This window comes from Corvus kubaryi, unplaced genomic scaffold (assembly GCF_017639235.1).
Source record: "Corvus kubaryi isolate FWS band 111438036 unplaced genomic scaffold, C.kubaryi_AGA036_p1.0 split1-37355, whole genome shotgun sequence".
NCBI classification, from domain to species: Eukaryota; Metazoa; Chordata; class Aves; order Passeriformes; family Corvidae; genus Corvus; species Corvus kubaryi.
The window spans coordinates 516,753-536,613 of record NW_024582078.1 but is presented as its reverse complement, the minus strand read 5'-3'; the positions used below and the strand labels follow the sequence as shown (position 1 = coordinate 536,613).

The window sequence follows — 19,861 nt, the reverse complement described above, 5'->3', positions numbered from 1 at the left end:
CAACAATTCACTGTTTTGATGCTCAGATCACTGAAAACACTGCTGTGAACTGAGCAATAAGGTATTTATAACCCTCAAATCCAGGTGACTGTGAGCAGTGCAGCTTCACAGCCCCTGCACAGGGTAAACAAGGACACAACAGGGAAAGCTCAGTCTTCCCATTGATTCCCAGACATGACTTCCTTCCGATGAACTGTTTGTGATTGCTGCTAATGCCAGCAGGAAGGATTGGGACTGAGGTGAGGATAAGGCTCTCACAGGGACCATAGGTGAACTTTCTGCCTTAAAGCCATAATCTACAGCTACAACAGGATTTGGGTTGCGGCAACCCTGGCAAAGCAATTCAAACCACTGTCCCTACAGAGGTTCTCAACCTCCCAGGTTTACAGAATCCCAGAATGGTTTGGGTGAGAAAAGACCTTAAAGATTACCCTGTTCCACCCCCTGCCATGGGCAGAGACACCTTCCACTATTCCAGGTTGTTCCAAGCCACATCCAGCCTGGCCCTTAAGAACTTCCAGGGATGGGGCAACCACAGCTTCTCTGGGCAACCTGTGCCACCACCTTCACAGGGAAGAATTTTTACTTAACAGCCAATCTAAATCTACTGTCAGTGTGAAGCCCTTCCCCCTTGTCCTGTCACTCCAGGACCCTGTGAACAGTTTCTCTCCGTCTTTCTGGAGGCTCCATTCAGCTGCTGGAAGGCCACCCTGACCAATAAGGTCACCCCAAAGCTTCTCTTTTCCAGCCTGAACAATACCAAATCTCAGCCTTTCCTCACAGCAGAGCTGCTCCATCCCTCTGATCATCTTGGTGGTCTCCTCCGACACCTTCATGCCCTTCCTGTGCTGGACCTCAGGGCTGGAGGCAGCTCTGCAGGTGGAGTATCCCCCCCTCCCCAGCTGCCCACACTGGGGGCTCAGCCCAGGGCTCAGGGTCCAGCGCATGTGACCAGGGCATGTCCAGGAACTCATCCCCAAGTTCTTCTCCCAGGGCTGTTCTCTATCTCTTCATCCCCAGTCTGGACTGATACCAGGGGCTGACCTGACCTCGATGCAGCACCTGCACCTTGGTCTTATTAAACCTCATACCCAAGACTGTTTGCGTTATTATCATCCCTTCCCTGAAGGGCCTCAGGTCACTGAGATGGCAGTACAGAGACAGGCAGGACCACAGCTGACACAAAAATGTGCCTATGAGCAGAGGTGGGCTGAGGTTTCACCCACTTAGGTCTTCTCACCTACTCACCCATTTAGGGGAAAACCCCTTAGAAACTCCTGCTCCTTTCAAAGCACTGTGGGGCCAGCAAGGATGGAGGAAAAGGAAGGTTAACTCAAGCCTAAAACATGCTTAAGAACAACACTGCACCAGCCTACAGTGCCAGAACACGCGTAGGAGGGCAGTGTGTGACCAACCAGCACCCCGAGGGGAGGCTGGTTCCATTCTGGGGGTGGTGGGCACAGCAGCAGCCTCTCCACAGGACACTGGGCAGTCCTGGACTCACACACAGCCCAAGAAAAGGTGAACATGTCAGGGACACAAGGATGCAGTGCTAACCTAGGGATAACAGCCTCAGCCCCCTGCCAAACACAGAGTGTAGGAGACACCCCAAAGACCCCCTTTCTAAGGAAACACTAAAAAGGTGGCAGCACCCCCACCGCCACAGATGCCTCCCGTCGGTGCACACAATGTGCTGTCCCCAAAGCTCCCCAGACCCCTCCAAAGCACATCCACAACAAGAGAGCCCCCTGTGACTCCCAGACACACCCCCAGCCCCACGGCCTCCTCATCCATGTCCCCTGACACTCTTCCATGTCCCCAGATACCCCCCGAGCCTCCTCCAAAGCCCTTTCACAACAACGGAACCCCTTGAGACCCCCTGCGAGCCCCTCAACCCCCTCCCCCAGGTTTCCTGTGACCCCCACGCCCCTCTCGGCCCCGCACCTTCCTCTATGCCCGCTGGGCCGGGAAAGCCCCTCCCACCCAACCCCCTTTTCCGGACACATAGCGCACCGCGGGCGCCCCCAGGCCCGTAACCACCCTCAAAGCACAGAGAAGGCCGAGAAGAGCCCCAGAAGCTCAGAGAGAACCGGGAAGAGGTCCCCAGAGCCCCGGAAGGGCCCAGGCAGCCCCCTCGCCCTTTGAGGCCTCACTCACCGCGTCCCCGCCGCGGCCGCTCCCTCAGGCGGGCGGTGGGCGGGGCCCCGCCGCGGAGTCCCCGCCCAGCGCCCACGACGCCACGTGATTGGATCCGCTCCGTGATTGACTTCCCCAATTGGCCAATGGGAACCGACGGCGCGTGAGAGGGCGGGGCGCGGGAGGCGGGTGCCCGCGGGGAGCGGAGCCCGCCCAGTCCAGCCTGGTGCCCGCCCAGTCCAGCCTGGTGCCCGCCCAGTCCAGCCTGGTGTCCGCCCAGTCCAGCCTGGTGCCCGCCCAGTCCAGCCTGGTGCCCGCCCAGTCCGTGCCCACAGCCCCTTTCGTCCGTAAAAGTGCCTCCCAGTCCCATCCCAAGTCTATCCCTGTCTCCTTCTAGTCCATCTTCGTATATCGCAGTCTATCCCAGTGTCCCCCAGTGGTTCCCAGTGCCCTTCCAGTGCCCCTTTTGTTCCTAAAAGTACTCTTTTTGTCCCTCCCGGTCCCATCCAATCCTGTCCTAGCGCCTCCCAGTCTATCCCAGTACCTTAGCAGTCCACTTCCAGTGCCCTTTTTGTCCGTAAAAGTGCCTCATAGTCCTTCCCAGTCCTGTCCAATCCCTCCCAAATCCCATTCAATCCCCTCCAAGTCTATCCCAGTCACTCCCAGCTCCTCCCAGTCTATCCCAGTGCCCTCCAAGTGTATTCCAGTCACTCCCAGTCCATCCCAGTGTCCCATTTGTTCCGAAAAGTGTCCTTTTGGTCCGTCCCAGTCCCTTCAAAGCCCCTCCAATCCCCTCCCAGTCTATCCCTGTGCCTCCCGGTCCCTCCCAGTCACCGGTAGACCCCCGCATCGTGTGTGTCTACGCATCACAGGGTGTGCGCGGGGACAGGTGGGCACCCTCCAGGTGTGCGCCCGCCTCCCGGTGCTCCGGGACCGGTGCGCAGCTTCCCCCCCGTGTCCCCCGGCCCCGGCAGCGCTGCCCCGGCCGCGCCCGGTGGAGAAAAAGGATGAACCCCGATACTGGAGCTGCTCCCGGCGTGTCCCGGGATCCGTCCGTCCTCCAGCCGCGTGCCCGCCCCCGGGGCCGCGCTCAGCCCCCAAGGCTGAGGAGGTTTCCCGGTGCTGTCCCGGGCGGAGCGGGATCTCCCGGGCGGAGCGGGCCGAGCCGCGGGGTGACGGCCCCGGGAGGGGCGGGGGGAGAACGACCCGGCCCCGGGCGCTGCCCCCGGCGCTCTCCGGCTCCCGGGGCTCCGGCTCGTTTCGATTTCGGTTCTCGCAAGGATCGCGCCGCAGCGGCCGCGGGGACGGAACCTGAGCGCTCCGGACACCGCGGCAGCGCCGGGCTCCGCTCGCACCGGGGCGGGGAGCGGCCGCCCACGGCCACCGGCCATGCAGGTAGGAGCCGCCCGGCCCCGGGCCGGGCCCTTGTCCTCCCTCCTCCCCGTTCCCCCCCGGGATTTCTCCCCTCAGTTAGGGCTGGAAGTTCATGCCCGGGGGGGTGACTCCCTATCCCGCCTCCAAACGGCTTCACAAAGCCCAGAACAGGCGGCGGCCTCTCTTCCCCCCATTTGGTTCTGAGCAAAAAGCTGCTCTCATACATCTGGGGTTCCTTTTCCTTTTCACCCCCCTTTTTCTCACGTTCCCACTCGAACACCCCCAAGGACAGTATTTCCTCCTGAAGCAAAGGAAAGCCGTCTCAGAAATGTCTGAAAGCAGCTAAGCAGGGATAAAAGCGAGAACATAAAATCAGTATAAGATAATAAAAATTCAGAATGTATCTCAAGGCCTAGAAACCTTTAGGAGCAAGAAAAATACCAGATTTGTTCTGGTTTTACTGTAAATCTCGTTTGTAAGAGAGTCACACTGATGGGAGAAAATTAAAATAACTTTTAGATAGTTCTAGACAAAATACACTGCTAATTTCTTTCACTTTTATTTTCCCCATAGCTTATTGCTTAGAATGAATCTGAAAGACAGTTTGCGTTGCTGCCAAGCCTGCTCAGAGTTTATTCTGGAGTCTCACTGTTCTCTTCATGTAGTGTCATGCTTGCTTTGCTAAATCCAACCCAGTGACAGCCAGTGACCACCAACTTGTGCTTCTGCTGAAGAAACCCCCTCAGCAGCCTGCTGCCTTCCTCCTGCTGTAACTCCCAGGGAAGCATTTTTCCCTGGAGTGATGCAGTGTATTGCTCCTGTCTCCTGGTCTCCTGATTTTGGGAGCTTCAGCTTTGCATTTAAGATGTGTCCAACTCCCATCTCCTCACCCCTGATTTTCAGAGGGCTCAGCTCCTCTGCCCGCACACACAGTCGAGGGGTGGCTGCTCTAAATCACTTCCAAAAGCCTGCTTGAGCCTGAAGTGCTCAGAGTTGGTAACTGGTTCAGAAAATACCATTTGACAGCAAAATTGTTAATTTTCCAGTGAGTGAAGCTGAGAAATTGCTGGGATTCACATTAATGTATTTTTAAGGGGAAACGTTATCTGCTTGGCTGCCAGTAATATTTCAAGATCTCGATGGAGCTGGAAGCAGGATCTGAGCTCCCTTGTGGCTCACATGCCCTGGCTGGGAGGGAGGGGGAAGTAATTCTTGAGGGGCAGGAACTCCATGGCCGGTGAGCAAGAGGAGCTTGCATCTCCCTAAACCATGGGATGGCCATTTCCACTTATGCCCAGATGATCACTGGGGCTAGAGTGAGAGACCTCTCTTCATATGGTGTTTTTAAGACAAAGTCAAAGCACTATTGCCAGCTTTATTTTCACAGCTCTAAAGAACTGAAGTGCTCTCCTAAAACCTTGAGCATCCAGCAGGTTGCTGCAGGAACAGGGAGCCAGCACAGGCACTGCAGGCTCTGCCAGTCTTGGCTCCATCTTCTTCTGCAGCCATGGGGAGTGGGGATGGGTGACCCCCATCCAGAGCCTGAATGAGGGCAGGTTCCTCTGCTAAGGAGCTGTAGAAAGAGAGGGATCTCTTGCTACCAATGCTGATTTGGGCGACCAGAGACTCATTCTGGGGCTGGGATAAGGAAAAGTGTGAGGAAGATGTATGGAAGAGCTGCAGACAGCACATCGCATCACACTGCTATGAGAAGCCAGTTAGGAAATACCGGAGCCAGTGGAGGCATCTCCAAAGCAAAGGCAGGACCAGAGCTGGGTGTTTCCCCCCACTGATGTATCTGATCTCCTCCCCAGGGCAAAGTGGCCATCAGCTCTTCCAGCCCCGTGGTGGCAGTGTCCTTACCACCCCCATCCCAGGCCAGACCCTCACCCGTCAGCACTGGGGAGATCTTCAAGCTTCCAGGGAGGCTGAGTGAGTAGAGGTTAAGCAAGTCAGTGGTGCTCAAAAAGGAGTTCCCATGGGTGGGACATGGGGGGTGCAGCCTTGATGTCCCACCCAGGGACCATTCCCTGCTGACGAGGGGGACAAAGCATCATCAGGGTTCATTTTCTATTTGTGGTGTTTTTGACCTGTGAGTGCTCAATATAGAGGGAAAGTTTGGTGAGGGAGATGAAGCCCCACCCTGCCACTCAGCAGTTTTGAGGACAGAGTTGTTTCAGAGGCTGCTCCTGGTTTCAGGAATCCAGCCCTCACTGTGGAGCAAGGACGACGTGATCCACTGGCTGCGATGGGCTGAGAAGGAATATTCCCTGCGGCCCACTGACGAGAGCAAGTTCGAAATGAACGGCAAAGCCTTGTGCATCCTCACCAAGGATGACTTCAGACACCGAGCTCCGAGCTCAGGTTAGACCCAGTGCAAGGGGGTTTGTGAGCATCATCCCAGCACGAGCTGTGCTCTGCTGAGAGAGGCTCGATGGGTCCCAGCAGACCAGGCTTTGTGCTGGAGATGAGGACAACTCTTCCTTATTCTGGTCCATCTGGGGATACACATCATAAAGCCACCCCAAGACAAATACTTTGGGATGGGGAATAACCCCATACTCTGTAGTTCAGAATCTCAGCGACATTACCTGAGAGGGACTATTGTCCAAAGTCATCTGAGCAGAGTTTCCCTCCCTGCAGGGGACGTGCTTTATGAAATACTCCAGTTCATTAAGACTCAGAGAAGAGCTCTGGTGTGCAGCCCCTTGCTGAACTCACCCTTCAGGAAAGCTGGGAGCACGGAGGAAGGTACGATGGGAGAAAAATATCCCGGGAAAACGGCCGTGTCCATCAGGCAGAACCTGCCTGCAGCCCCAGTGGGTTGCTCACACCTGGGATTGGAGCTCAGCCTGCTGAAACCATCCCACACCACCGGAGAGAGGCAACCAGGTCCAGCAAGTCCAGATCATCTGGGAAGTTTGTAGGGATGCAGCAGGTCAGAACCAGTGCTAGGCAGCACCAGGGGGTCCATGGCAAACTGGCAAGGCTATGACTTCCCTAAGAAGTCTGCCTGCACACTGAGATTTGGATCAGGGAGGGTCAACAGCCAGGCAGAGGCACAGCCCTGCTGGAGAGTAGTCCTGCAACATAGCTGGGAAAGGGCTGAGGAGCTGGGGCTGAGCTTACACAGAGCTTCTGGATCAGTGGGTGGGGTGGGGAGAGGGCCCAAGTGAGGCTGGTGGGGGCCAGTGAGGCTTCTTGGTGCCCTTGGGAGGCCCAGGTAGGAGTTAGGGTGGGGCTGGATTGGTGTCAGGGGCTGGATGTGTGTGGAGGTGGATCTGGCAGCACTTTCCTGGGCTCTTCTGCTGGTTCATGTGTAAGGTAATTAGTACATTAAGTCCCCACAACAGTTTACCAGGGGGTGCCTCTGCTCTGGGGCATTTTCCTGTTCCGGTTTTTCTTCTGCATCTGACCCTTACCCTACCTGGCATCTCCTCTAACCCTCCTGGACTTTCTGCTGCTCCTGCCTTAGGAAAATCCCAGGCTTTCCTCAGTACCTTCCTCCTCTGCCTGGGCTGGTACCAGGCTGAGAACCACCCTGGGCTGTCCCTCCCCTCCTGTTTCAGGGCTTTGCAAGGTCTGGGACCTGCCCTAATGTGCCACAGGGAGTTTATTAGGGGTTTTTTTGCAGGTACAGACCGTAGTGCAGAGGCTGCCCCAGTTGTTTCCTCATGGCTGGGCTGTGCAGAGCAGCCCCCGTTCCACAGCCACATGCAGCCACTGAACCTCTCCCACCACAGCTCAGAGAGTAGCTGCAGGCCAGGTGCCATCTGCCCTTTTCCTGCAACTCTGTCGGCCCCAGTGGATGGGAAAATTGCAGGTAATTATGAATTTATAGCCTTGTTCCCTGGGGAAATGAGATGGTGCTTTGTCCTGTCTGCCCATCTGTCTCCCTTGCCTTCATTCCACGCTTTTCCACCTCAGTTTCCCCACCTGAAAAATTGTAATTGTTCCGAGATCTCGCACTGAAGTGCTGTGCGTGAGCTCTGGGTTCTTCTCATATTTATTGTCACTGCTAAATGTGCAATCCTGCTGCTGAGCCCCCCTCGCTGGAGCACAGTGGGAGCTCTGTGGCCATTAATCCCCCCCTGCCCAGACTGCAGGCTGCTGTGGGAATACGTGTACCAGCTCCTGTCCGACCGCCGCTACGAGCCCTACATCAGGTGGGAGGACAAGGACGCCAAGGTCTTCCGGGTCGTCAACCCAAACGGGCTTGCCCAGCTCTGGGGCAACCACAAGGTGAGTGCATTTGAGAGCGAATTTGTCATCCCTGAGAACGAAATTTGTCATCCCTGGGCTTCTGCATGTCCCTTCCATGACCTGTTCCCCAGAGCTGATGGCTCAGGGACTGGGGAGGGGGACACAGTGGGTGGAGGGTTAGTGAGAGATGCCAGCCTGGTGGTTAAAGAGGGACTTTCTCATCCTCTGGAAAGCAAACCATGAAGCCAGTCTGAGTTAGAGACCCATACTACAGACCCACAATGCCCCAAGCCACCTCAAATGTCCCATGTGTGGTCCTGCTGCACACGGACCCAAACCAAGTGTTGTTGCTTGCTTTTGCTCAACACCCCACAATTCTTTTGTCCTTCCAGAACCGGATGAACATGACCTATGAGAAGATGTCACGAGCGCTCAGACACTACTACAAACTCAACATCATCAAAAAGGAGCCAGGGCAGAAGCTGTTGTTCAGGTGAGGTGAAGAAGAACAGAGAAAGGAGCTGCCTGGGACAGCATGGATGGGGCATGGGAAGATGATGAGCTCCAGATGTTGGCAGCTGCTTCATCCAGCAACATCCTCCCCTGCACATACCCCAGTGAGTTTGTGTCCAGGCTCTGTCCTGTGCCAGCTGGGACCTCAGCGCTTCCTGGGATCCTCAGCAAAGCCTGAGGGTGGCATATCCCCTCTGAGCTCCAGAGCTCAGCTGATCACAGAATCCTGGAATGGTTTGGGTTGGAGACACCTTAAAACTCATCCCATTCCACCCCCTGCCACGGGCAGGGACACCTTCCACTCTCCCGTGTTGCTCCAAGCCCTGTCCAACCCGGCCTCGTTGAGGGCAAAGGCTCCATCGTTTACAGCCCGGTTTGGGGCTGGGTTTGGACGTGCCCTTAAAGTCATCACAAAAACGTATTTCAGGTTTTTGAAGACTCCTGGGGAGGTTGTCCATGAGAAATCCAGCAAACTGGAGCAGCTGGAGAATGAGGACCATGAAGATTCGAAGGAAGACCCACTGGAGGTTTCACCATAATAAAACTTAGGAGGTTTCACTTCAGTGCATCACAGAGAGACTTGTGCTTTGCTGGGAAGTGCTGGTGTCTCTTCCCTCTCCTGGACAGAAGGCCACAGGGCTGGCCTGGATTTCACACCCTGCCGTGAGCCATAGCTGGGACATCTCTGGGGCTTCCTTAGCAAAACACACCCAGAAGCTGTGCCCCAGCCCCAAAAGTGCAGGTGAACGCGTGGGCTGGTCTTCTGCTGGTTTCTCTCCTGCCCTTGGGGAGGGAATGTGGTATTTTTGCTCTGAAATGTTGATGCTTGCCTTTAAGGTTTAAACTTGTGGAAAAGATCCCTCTGTTCTTACAGTGAGATGTGCTGAGCAGAGCAGAGCTCGTGCTCCGGGCCGAGCATCGGCTGCGCTGCTTTGGCAGCGAGCGCTGTCCCCAGGTGTGAACGTGCTGCTCTGAACCTGAGCCATTGCCCCGACTTGAACACGGACTGCTGCTGCAGATATGGTGCACGTTGGAACCTCACTGCCTCCTGGGAGGTTGCTCTTGGGATTAAGGTTAGGAGTTGCTGAAACACCTGCCTGGATCAGGCCTGGCTGAAGCGCCAGGCTCCATGGTTGCCCTAAGCTGGTATTCACTTTAATTCCTTTCCCTCCAGGTAACGATTTTTGTAATTAGCTGATTAAATAATGTGAAAAGAAACAAAGCCAGTAATGAATATGACCCCACTCATGGTCAGATATGGGGTTATTTGCTTTGAGTTTGAAGCAAGTTGGAATACCTGAAGTGAGCAGAGTGTCTCTGTGTATGTGTGTGTGTGTGTGTGTGTGAAACCAGAAAATACCCACTACTATTTTCACTTTGCTTTCCACAGAGGAAATAAAATGCTGTGACTGGAAGGTTGAAAATCTTACTTCTTGCTGTTTGAAGGTCTGAAACTGGGAAATCCAAGCTTTCCTCATTTAAAACCAGCTCCTGTGGGCACCCAGATCTTGTCCCCAGCATCTTTTGGCAGCTCCTAAGCTAGAGGTCACCAGTCTGAGCTGCTCAGCAGCTGATGGGTGAGCACAGCACAAACACATGGTTGCACCATGAGGTTTCCACCAAAATTGGTTACTGCCAACCTGAAACTACAGTCCCTTTCTTTGGCTGTAACTGGCCTTGCTCCTGCAAAACTGCTTCACAGCTGCAACCTGGAGATGCTAGTGGGCAGTAGCACCCAGTGGTGGGATGGGTGGTGGCTGGTGGGCAAAGCTGCAGCAGTACAACATCTCTGGAAAATGGCTGAGGAGATTCACTTCCAGAAAAAATCACCAGCTCACTGGCAAAACAGAGGTACTTGAAAATTCGAGTGGTGGAGAAGGAAATGAGAAGATCTGGTGGGGCAAATGAGTGTAAGGTCACAGCCTGGGGGAGATCCTGGCTAGGAAGGGAGGCCAACAATCCCTGCTAGGAGAGCAGGGTAAAGGTTCCCCAGCACCCACCTAGTGCAGCCTGGGGATGCACCACAGCAGGAAGGTGCAGTGAAGCACCCAAACCTCATCCTTCCCTCCACAAAGGGTACTTTTTGTCCCAGGGAAAAGCCAAACCAAATCTTTCTGGGGGTGAAATCCTTCAGCTTTGGTGGGACTGCAGCTCCCCTTCCTTGGGAACTGTAAAATCCTGGCCCCATGCCACTCCTGGGATAGGCACCCATGGGGTGCTTTTTTCCTGATCTCCTCTTTCCACTCCACTTTCTTGCCACAGAGACAGCTCTGATAGCTCCTGAGGATCCCATCGCTTCTTCCACCTGTGTGTTTGCTCTGTTGGAGCAGGTGACAGTTGGTGGCCCTGGTCCTTGTGCCGTGCTCACAGGGAGTGTGCGAGGCGACCTCTCTTTACCTGTTTTTCCCGTGATGACTAAAGATCACTCTGGGCTTGGCTGGGGATTTCCTTTCCTGGCTGGGAAGCTGCCAAAAGCCCTCAACCCCCCTTGTGCTGCCCTGAGCAGCTCCAGAGAGGTCTTGGAGGGAGACAGTCCAAGGGCACCTTCGCAAGGATGGGCTGGAATAAGGAGCTTTGTCCACTCTCCTAGGAAGCTTTCATGCACCTCCTGGAGAAATATGTGTCTTTCCCTGTGACAAACAGAGGCAGGAGGGCTGTAAAGCTGTGGCTTTCCTGGAACACAGACCCATCCCTGTCAGTAAACAACGGAGTAACTGCTGCTTGTGCCAGGGAGCTTGGTGTGGGGGTGTGGGAGGGACAGCACACGCCTGCCTGTGACTTTCGGCATGGCTGGAGTTCAGGGGCTGTAAAATGCAAACAGGTGTCTCACGTGGGCTTTCCCAAAGGTTTCCAGGTGCTTCATTCCTTGGAGAACATCAGCCACCCTTCAGCAGCCCCACATCTGCTGGTGTTTGGGGCAGGGCATTGCACATGGCTCATCTGCTGGGAGAAGCAGCTAAAACCATGCCCAGGCCTGGAGGAAAAAGAGGATTTGCTTTGGGGGCTGATGCCCACCCCCCTTTTGGATCAGAGGAACTGCACAGCTGGGCTGAGAGGTTTCCTCTGAGGCCATGTGTTGGCTGGTGCAGGGAGCAGTGGCTGCCCTCAACACCCCTGCCATGGTTCAGGTGTTCCCCTCAACACCCCCATCATGGATCAGGTCTGCAACTGCTGTATTGTTGTGCCCAGGTAGCTGTTGATGGCTTGTGGCTGGTTGATGGCTCGAAGGGACCTTTGTGGTCCACATAAAACACAGTGGCCTCCTACAGCAGGTCAGGTTGGCTGTGGCTTTGGCTGGTGAAGCCTAGAAGACCTCCAAGGGTGGTGATTCCCAACCCCTCTAGACACCTGTGTGAGATTGTCCCAGCCTCCTGCAGAGTTTTCCTGATGTCCAGTCTCAGCCTGTGTTTTCCCGAGAAATTAGGGTGCTTTGACCCCTGCCTTCTTCTGGACCTGCTGTCGCCCTCTGCACCTTGCAGCTCCATGTGGGGAATGCCTCTCCTTGGTTTTTTCCATCTTCTGAAGCAATTTCCGGCACAGAAGCTGGTTATCCCCTGCTGTGTTCCCGTGGGTTTAGTTCTGCTTTTCCCCCTGACATCACTGGCCTGAAGATGCCAACCCCAGCACTGTGTGCTCCCTCCCCCCGACTGCATTTCCTGCCAGCTTCCTCATTCTCTCCCAGCACTGATAAGAAAAGTGGATGAAAAGTTTGGATCCAGATCTCTTGCCCCCACTCTGGTCATGGGCTTTTGGTTTATCTCAGTCTCTTCCATCTTTTTCTTGTGCCTCTCTCCCATTAGGTTTGAATATGTCCCAAATCCTAGGAGGGATCTGAGCTCGGATAAAGACCTCAGCCCTGAATCACATTTCAGGTGAAGATTTTTCCTGGAGTTAGGCTCTCCCATCTTCTGGGAAGAGGCCATAAATCAGTGCTGACTCCCACCTGAATCATGAGGAGCCCTCTGTGAGCAGGGATGGTGTTTGGACTCAGCCTTGGGTAATCTCCAGTAGCAAGAGCTCCAAACTGGAGACGGCCAAACTGCCCCCCATGGCCGGAGTGGATGTGGCTTTTTGTTTTATGGATGTTGCAGAGGGAAAAACCAACCAAATCGATTGTGAAACTCCTCCTCACCCTCTGGAATAGACTTGCTTGTGGAAGGATGTGGACAGGAGCTGGGAAGTAGCCTGGAGCTCCTCACTGAGGGTTTAATTATTTATCAGTAGATGGGGATGCTGAAAAACGGAGCCAGGTAATTCCTAATCAATACCAGACTCTGATTCAGCCGTGTGGGCTCCAGAGAAAGGGAGGGACGTGGTCTGAATCTCCCCCAGTCATAGGAAATTACAGCACAGAGAGTTTATAGAAAGGGAAAGAAAATAATCCTGGCGTGTTCTGATTGCAAGCTGAACTCTGTACCAGGAAAAGAGCATTTTTATCCAGGAGACACCTTGGCTGCACACCATTCCAGCTGAACACAGCCTGTGCAGCGCTGCTCGGGTGGAAATCTCCCCGAGGGGTTTTCCAAAAAGGGGTTTTCCAAAGCCTGCGCGTCTGCAGCTCCGCGTCCGGCCCCATCCCTGCGAGCTGCAGCGCGGAATTTCGCCATCAGGTGGCAAAGCAGCGATGGGGAACAGTGGGAAGCACCTGCCGGAGGATGCCACAGCCGCGGGAGGGGCACTGCGGTGCCCGTTGGCCAAACGGAGCTTTGGCGTCGGATTTGCCCGGCCCGGGTGCAGTTTGTAGGTGTCGGGATGGGCAGATCTGCCTGGTGGAAGATTTTCCATCCCTGGGTGAGGCTGAGTGGGAGCCGCGGGAGTGGGAACGGTTTGGGGCAGGAGCTGGTTCATGTTTTAGGGTGGAAGCACGGGCTGTCTGAGGGACCCCAGGGTGGGTTTCCAGGATGTTTCAGCCCAGCCGTGCCCAGTGTGATGCAACAACCTGACAGGGCCGTGTCCCAGAGTGTCTGTGGTCCCACAAGAGCTGCCTGGGAGCTCCTGGGATGCAAGCAGGACACTGCTTCCTGCATTGAAACCCCACTTGTCTGAAGAAGTTGTGACTTCCCCTCAGAAAAATTACCCAGAAGAGCCCATTTATTTTATTTGCTTCATCTCACTCAGTATCACACTCAGTAAAAAACAACAAACCAAACCAAACCCAAAGCCAAACAGCTGCCTGAGATAGCCGGTCTCAAAGGGCAGTGCTTACACCAGGTGACAGGTGATTTTATGTTGTTTTGCTGCTACTTGTCATAAGGAAATTGTTTTCTCCTCCAGTGAAACTCACGCCACGAGGGCGGTGATAGCGGGGATCCCAGGCGGAAGCATTGGTTGCTCTCCTACCTGAATGGCTGCTAAAAATAGGACTTAACTCAGCCTCAGGTATAAAAAGGCACCTCCCAGGAGAGTCTGAGATCCCTCAGCACCCGTGGCCCAGGAGCTCATCTTGACCTATGTCCAAAGGGGCAGAAAAACTGATGGAAAGGTAAAAACCAAACCAGCAAATAACCAGTGTTGTGGTCAATGTACTGGAATCAATCGAAGCAGGATGAGGGTTGTGGCTTTGCCATGATTTAATTTAGTGGAATGATTTATTATTGAGTGTTTGGTGGGCTTTGGTGTTGGCTTGGATGAAGGGAACTTGCCTTTCTGATCCCAAAAGCACGTCGAGGTGGGGTGGGTGGGGGTGCTGTGTGTTGTGATGATCTTTGGGTCTGAGCAGAGGCTGATTTGCAGCTCCAGGGTGCTTTGTACAGCCAAGTGTGCCAGATTTCGGTGCCAGATTTTGGTGCCGGTTCCCCGTGTGCTGTTCAGTGGTGGAGAAGTCTGGTTTAGGTCTGGTTCTTTGAAGGGTGAAATTGGTTTTGGAGGTAAAACCAGCACGAGGCACCATCATGGCCCTCTGGTTTTCCAATAGCAGCGTCTTTGGTTGAATTTTGCTTGTAAATGTAGAGAAAAAGGGTGATGGGAAAGGCAGGGATTGGCGCTCTGAGGTCCGTTCACAGCCCTGCGCTGGTAGGAGCTCACAGAAGAGCTGCGTCCTCACAAGGTGACCAAGACCGTTTGCAAGAGCCCACATCCCTTGGCCTCTCCAGGGGCTGGAATGATTTTTAGCAGCCAATGCTTTAAGGGGAAATACTCTAAATTCTGGGTTGTGTGGCTCATCGGGTGCTCCTGGGGTGTTGTTTTTCATCGTAGGGTGGGAACACGCTGCCCTAGGATAATGGGATGGTGTCTGGGTGATGTCCTTGCTGGATGAAACCTTGGGTGATGACCAGGCTCCCCCTGTGGGACGTGCCCAGCCCATCTCTCCCCTCTCCACAGTTTCGGTTCCTTTATTGATGAGTCTGTGGTTGTAAAACCCCACGTGGGCCGTTTGCATCAGGAGCACTCAGATAACGACCATAAAAGTGACTGATCATTAACCAGGAGCATAAACATCCCCAGACACCCACAGCACCCCTGGGTGCCAGAATGGGGGAGGTTTCCATCAGGCCTGACCCGACTGCGCAGTGGCCTGGGGAAGGCAAAAACCAGACTGAAAATGTTGTTTTTCTCCACAGCAACACGTGGGCTCCGGCGGCGGAGATGCCTCAGTGGGATGTGGGGATGCAGCCGTCGGGCAAGATCCTCTCACTGGACAGGCGAGAGGCCAAGAAGGTGCTGGAGATTTACGTCAAGCGCTCGCTGAGCTGCCATGAAAACTCACTGGTGGGCAAAAAAACCCTTCAGGAGAAAGACAGAGGGCAAGGAAGGAAACTGGATGGGCTACAGCGGTCAGAAAGTGATTTCTGCATGTACTCATGTGCCAAACCCAGCCCCAGGAAGGAGCAGGAGGAGAGACTCAAAGCACCAGACCTGGAAGAGGCTTTGGATGATGACAGCAAAGCTCCCCAGGAGGTGCCTAAAGAGGGGCTGAAGCCCGAGAGGAAAAGCACAAAAAACTCTTCCCAGGGCAAAACACAACATTCAGGTTCAAAACCAGCCTGGCTGAAAACTTTCTTAAATCTCTTCTTCAAGAAGAGCCCTGAGGACCAGAAGGAAAATGCAGGGAAAAAAGCAAAGGAGAAAGATGTCAAAGCTCCTCAGGGCTCCAAACCAGAAGGAGCCAGAAAACACAGAGTAGACTCAAGCACATCCCCAACGTCGGGCAGGGCCCTGAAGAAGAAACCCAGTCTCAAGAAGGTTTTCTCCCTGAAGAAGCATGGGGAGGAGGAGCGGGGAGAGCCAGGATCTGGGGCGAGGAGCAAGCACCCCAGCTGCCTTCCCCTGCGGCACGTCCTGACCCCAGCCCAGCCAGGTGGGACCTCACCCTCACCCCCACCCCAGCCCTGAACCACCCCTGCTGCCAGCACGACTCCACTGGGCTTCTTTGGGGAAAGTCGTCGTGTTTAGCGCTGCTTTCTAACCCCTCCCAGGGTTTTCTTCAGCCTGGGATAGGTTTGGAGATTCCAGTCCCAACCTGCTGCTCCAGGAAGGATCGTTCTGCCTGTGCTTTGAGCACAGTCACCTCAAGTCAGCTGTTGGCAGTAATCACCCAAGCACAAGATTTCCTCCTCTGGCAACCAAGGGTGTTTTAGTTTAAACCTGCATTTGAGACCTGAGATCAGATCCTAAGCCACTCTAGGGCCAACATTAAGCTGCTTGAGATTTACCTTGGGGACGAGTGGGGGCAGCTGGCGCGGCAGAGCCTGTGGGACACCCGTCCCCACCCCAGCCCTTCCCGTTCCAAAATGCTGCTGAGGAGATTTCTGAGGCGCTTTGGCAGATTCGGGGCAGGTCGCAGCAGCTCTGTCGCGGTTCAGGGAGCGCAGCCTTCACCTCGGAATGTGCTGATCTGGGCTGGGCACTGGCATTGGTTGCTGCTGTGGCTGCTGTGCCCTGCTGGTCAATTGCCAACAAACCCAATCCTCACTTCTGGATCTGTGTTTGTGTCCCAACAGAGGCGGAGAGGCCCGATGGGTACTACACACAAGTGTCCGAGGAGATTGGGATGATCGTGCAGGGTGGCGAGAGCCGGGGGGGCACAGCTGGAGGATGTGGGGAGCCACCACAGCCCCCCGGCACCGACGGCGTCGGTGAGTGTTGGCCTTGAAAACAAACGTGCACGAGACTTGTCCCCTGCAGAGCCTGCATGGGATCCAACCCTGCTTCAACCCTGATCCCGAGAGCGGGACGAAGACTTTGTGGGAGATTTTCAGCATCAGGGTTTAATTGGGGGAGAAGGAAATTCACAGAATCCCAGAACAGTTTTTGGGTTGGAAAGGACTTTAAGGAACATCACATTCCAGCCGCCCTGCCATGGGCAGAGACACCTCCCACTAGACCACACAAAAGACAAAATTCAGAGGCAGGAGAGTATTTTTGCTGGCTGAGGGTAACAAGGGTAACAAGGCACTTGGCAATAGGTTGAAATGGGTTTTGGAAGGATGGAGGTGGATAATCATTGCTCAAGGAAATTTTCCTGGGGACTAAACAGCACATCTGGATGTGTGAGGCTTGGAGAAAGGGCTGGAGATAACCTGGTGTCTCTCTCTACAGATGAAGTCATCAGGAAAATTGTTGCCCTGCTCCGGAGTGTAGGAGATGAGCTGGACAGAGAGGTGAGAGGAGAGCTGTGAAGCTGGATGTGGCTGAGGGAATCTGGGCCAAGCTCTGCACTGATGCAAAATAAATACAGCAACACTGTCGATTTCCCCAGGGCAGGGAAACACTCAGTAAAATCAAGGAAATGGCACCTTTTAATTCCTTGCCTGGGTGTGATCGTGGCTGGCTGGCTGTCCTCCACCAGCTGCAGTCCTGGTGAGGAGTGAAGGTGCCAGCACGAGGGTGACACATGGAGTCATTCCCTCACGATGTGCACTCACTTGTCTCCCACCCAGGTGCGGGAGGACGCGCGGCTGCAGCTGTTCTTCAGGGACATGTCCTACAGCTCCTTCAAGAACCTGGCCGACGCCTACGTGCAGAGGGAGCTGACGGCCAGCAGGCCCAACATCAACCCCCAGGAGATCCAGTTTGCCTACACGGTCCATCTCACCGCCACGGTGGCCGGGATCTGCAGCCAGGCAGTGAACAGGATCATGGGCTTCGGCACTCGCTACCTGGAGGATTCCTTTGTGCCCTATGGCAAAATGATCCAGGTAAGGAGGAGGGTGAGCCTGGGGCTGAGCTCCCAGCAGCAAGTGAGGGCAAGTGCCCAGGGAAGCTGCAGCTGCCCATTTGTGGAAGTGTTCCAGGCCAGGCTGGGCAGGGCTTGGAGCAACCTGGGGTAGTGGAAGGGGTCCGTGCCCGTGGCAGGGGGTGGAACGGGATGGGCTTTAAAGGTCCCTTTCAATCCAAAGTATTCCATGATTCTAAAAATGTTTCCTTCTGTCTCAGCAGAAGAGAGAAAAGCTCAGGACAGACCACTGTGACAGCCCAGACTGACAGCAGCTGCTGTGAAGGGCCTGTGGCGCCTGGGAACCCAAGAATGAAGATTTAGTGGTGGGAGGACAATCCCTGATGGTGACCTGGATGTGGGGGGAACTTCTGAGCTGTGGATTTAAAATCTTAATTTTAAGGAAAACCCCCATGACAGTGCCAGCAGTGTGAAATGCTTAAACCCCACCTGGCTGGGGGCAAAGAGTCTGTAAATCAAACAGAGCCCAGATTTCACCCTGTATTTGTATTCTAGCTCCTGCCAAGTGCTTGTGTTGAACCTCACGGGTTGTTGCTGTTTGTGTACATGTATTTATTTGCCTGCTTTTCTAAATGTATTTGTGAATGTACAACATAATTTTTGTAGTTTCTGCTACCAGCCAAGAATCCAGTTCGGAAAAAAAATCTGAAACTCAAATAAATTGGTGCCTAAATGCCAGCCAGGCTTGTCTGCTGGGTGTTGTGTTATAGATGGAATAATGTTTGCTTTGCTCCAGCTGCTGTGGGCTGCTCCTTTCCAGCCAAATTCTGAGTGGCACAAGGGACTCTCAGAGCAGATACATGGTGTTGTCCTGCCATCTTTACGATTTATAGGCCTTTCCTTCCCAACAGAAGGAGATTTACTACCCCAAGCAGCTTGATCTGACACCAAGAACTGGGTAAAGCTCATTCCCGAGCGGCGCAGGAGCTGTAACATCCTCAAGGACTGAGGGGATTTACAGCTGCCGGGGTCTCACCTATGAGCTCTAAGAAGATGTGAAATGTCAAAGCGATTTAAGCCCTAAACACTGGGAATGTTTCCAGCTAATCTTTGCCCAGATCCCTAAGTAGGGCCGCGGATTAAGGCAGCTTGGGGCTGGTGGGGGGGGGTTGCCAGGGCTCGGTGTGGTGGCACCAGCAGGAGCATCTCCTCTGCAAGGTTGGACCTGGCCTGAAGTGAAGGAGATGAAGTTTGCATTGTGCAGGAGGGATGTTCTAGTGGGTTGAAGGTGATGCTGGTGGCAAACAAACGTGTGGGTTTGTGTCACTGCCATGTGTGAGGTGACAATTCCCCCATGGGCCATGGATGACTGTCCAGGTCTGCCCAGCGCCTCCTCTCTGGGAGGATCTGACCTTCTTGGTCCTTGTAAAACCTGAAGTAAATGAAAATGGGGAAGCAGAGCCCTCGAAGGACAGAAGCAGCCCTTCCCCACCCAGATCCACGTCCCCAAAGCCTTCAGGGCTGTGTTTGACAGACACAGGGTGGAGTCACCGGCTGCCGAGGGAGGGGGGACACTTTGCAGGGGCTCCATCTAATTCAGCCCGGGGTAATTAGGAGTGTGGAAAACATCAAATCCCACTCCTGGGTCCTACCAACAACAAGCGCAGCGTCAGCACCGCGATTCCTTCTGGCTGGGAACCAGCTCAGGAGATTTTACTGTGGGAGAAACTGGAGCCGCCCTCCTCTGTTTGCAACAGTCCCGACATTCCCGTTCCCTGCCCAGAGCCCGGGGGGCTGTGCCGGGCTGGGGCCAGGGCTGGGCGAGCTGCTGGTGGGGATGTGGTTAGAGGGTCACAGGATGCCCCAATTTGTTTTGCATCTGAGCTCATGCGGTGCCAGGGATGGGCTGGGTTTTGCATGGAGCAAAAAAGGGCTCTGTCTCCTCACTGACTTCCCAGTGGAAAGACAAATACCCTCTGTCCCAGAGGATATCATCTTCCATCAGCACGTGGGATGCACCTGCCAGGTGAAACACCAGAGAGGAAAACTCCCATTCCCTCCTCCTGCACTATTCCCAACACCACAGCTGAACCAAATACTCTCCTTCTCTGGTCACGGGACCTTTTCCCACCTATCGGGGCAGCCGTGCCAGGGGAACAAGGAGCCAAACCTGCCCAGGCCCTTGCACAAGGGGCTCCTGCTCCCGAAAAACCCAACCCAATGTGCAGGGATGCTGCTCCAGCTGGGCGTGGTGGGATGAGGTCAGGAGCAACCACAGGTGCCTTAGAGCAGCACCCCAGGCCTCGTGGCTTTTGGAGCCCAGGTCCCATCCCGTGAGCAATTCCAGCACCTTGGATTAATCTCTGGGTTATAAAATTGGGACCTGATTGCCTGTGGCCGCTGAAGATACTAAGAAGGTTTTAAAGAAGGGCAAGCTATTAGTCCTGGCGGCTTGAGCCGTTTCCAGCTCTCGGCATTACCTTCATCCTTCCCTAAACACCCTGTTGTGGCTTCCCACAG

At 54.5% G+C, this 19,861-nt stretch overlaps 3 protein-coding genes across 8 annotated transcripts in view; 2 read left to right on the top strand and 1 right to left on the bottom strand.

Moving 5' to 3' along the window:
* Nucleotides 1-2,237, bottom strand: part of KCTD20 (potassium channel tetramerization domain containing 20) — a 29,989-nt gene extending 27,752 nt beyond the window's left edge. Inside the window, exon 1 of one of the 2 annotated variants that reach the window (XM_042013407.1) lies at nucleotides 2,158-2,237. The gene's annotated coding sequence lies outside the window, so the exon portion shown is untranslated. The remainder of the gene's footprint in view (nucleotides 1-2,157) is intronic. The other variant, XM_042013406.1, reaches the window with a different exon arrangement.
* An 879-nt stretch (nucleotides 2,238-3,116) lies between these two features.
* Nucleotides 3,117-9,641, top strand: ETV7 (ETS variant transcription factor 7). Of its 5 annotated transcripts, none has more exons than XR_006013697.1 (8): nucleotides 3,430-3,531; nucleotides 5,325-5,442; nucleotides 5,710-5,874; nucleotides 6,154-6,261; nucleotides 7,145-7,333; nucleotides 7,610-7,752; nucleotides 8,106-8,330; nucleotides 8,654-9,641. XR_006013697.1 is itself a non-coding variant. In XM_042013678.1 (8 exons), the coding sequence occupies exons 1-8, from the start codon at nucleotides 3,526-3,528 to the stop codon at nucleotides 8,763-8,765; spliced, it is 942 nt and encodes a 313-aa protein (XP_041869612.1). In that variant the 5' UTR covers nucleotides 3,430-3,525; the 3' UTR covers nucleotides 8,766-9,641. The 5 variants fall into 5 exon arrangements, 3 of the variants coding, with proteins under 3 accessions (XP_041869611.1, XP_041869610.1, XP_041869612.1); XM_042013678.1 differs by having other exon boundaries at nucleotides 8,106-8,206; XR_006013696.1 differs by lacking the exon at nucleotides 5,325-5,442 and having other exon boundaries at nucleotides 3,117-3,531.
* Nucleotides 9,642-13,545: 3,904 nt separating this feature from the next.
* Nucleotides 13,546-18,073, top strand: BCL2L14 (BCL2 like 14). The gene is made up of 6 exons (XM_042013459.1): nucleotides 13,546-13,708; nucleotides 14,787-15,523; nucleotides 16,167-16,301; nucleotides 16,765-16,826; nucleotides 17,106-17,363; nucleotides 17,605-18,073. Exons 1-6 carry the CDS (start codon nucleotides 13,677-13,679, stop codon nucleotides 17,647-17,649), a joined length of 1,269 nt encoding a protein of 422 aa, XP_041869393.1. The 5' UTR covers nucleotides 13,546-13,676; the 3' UTR covers nucleotides 17,650-18,073.
* The last annotated feature ends 1,788 nt before the right edge of the window (nucleotides 18,074-19,861 follow it).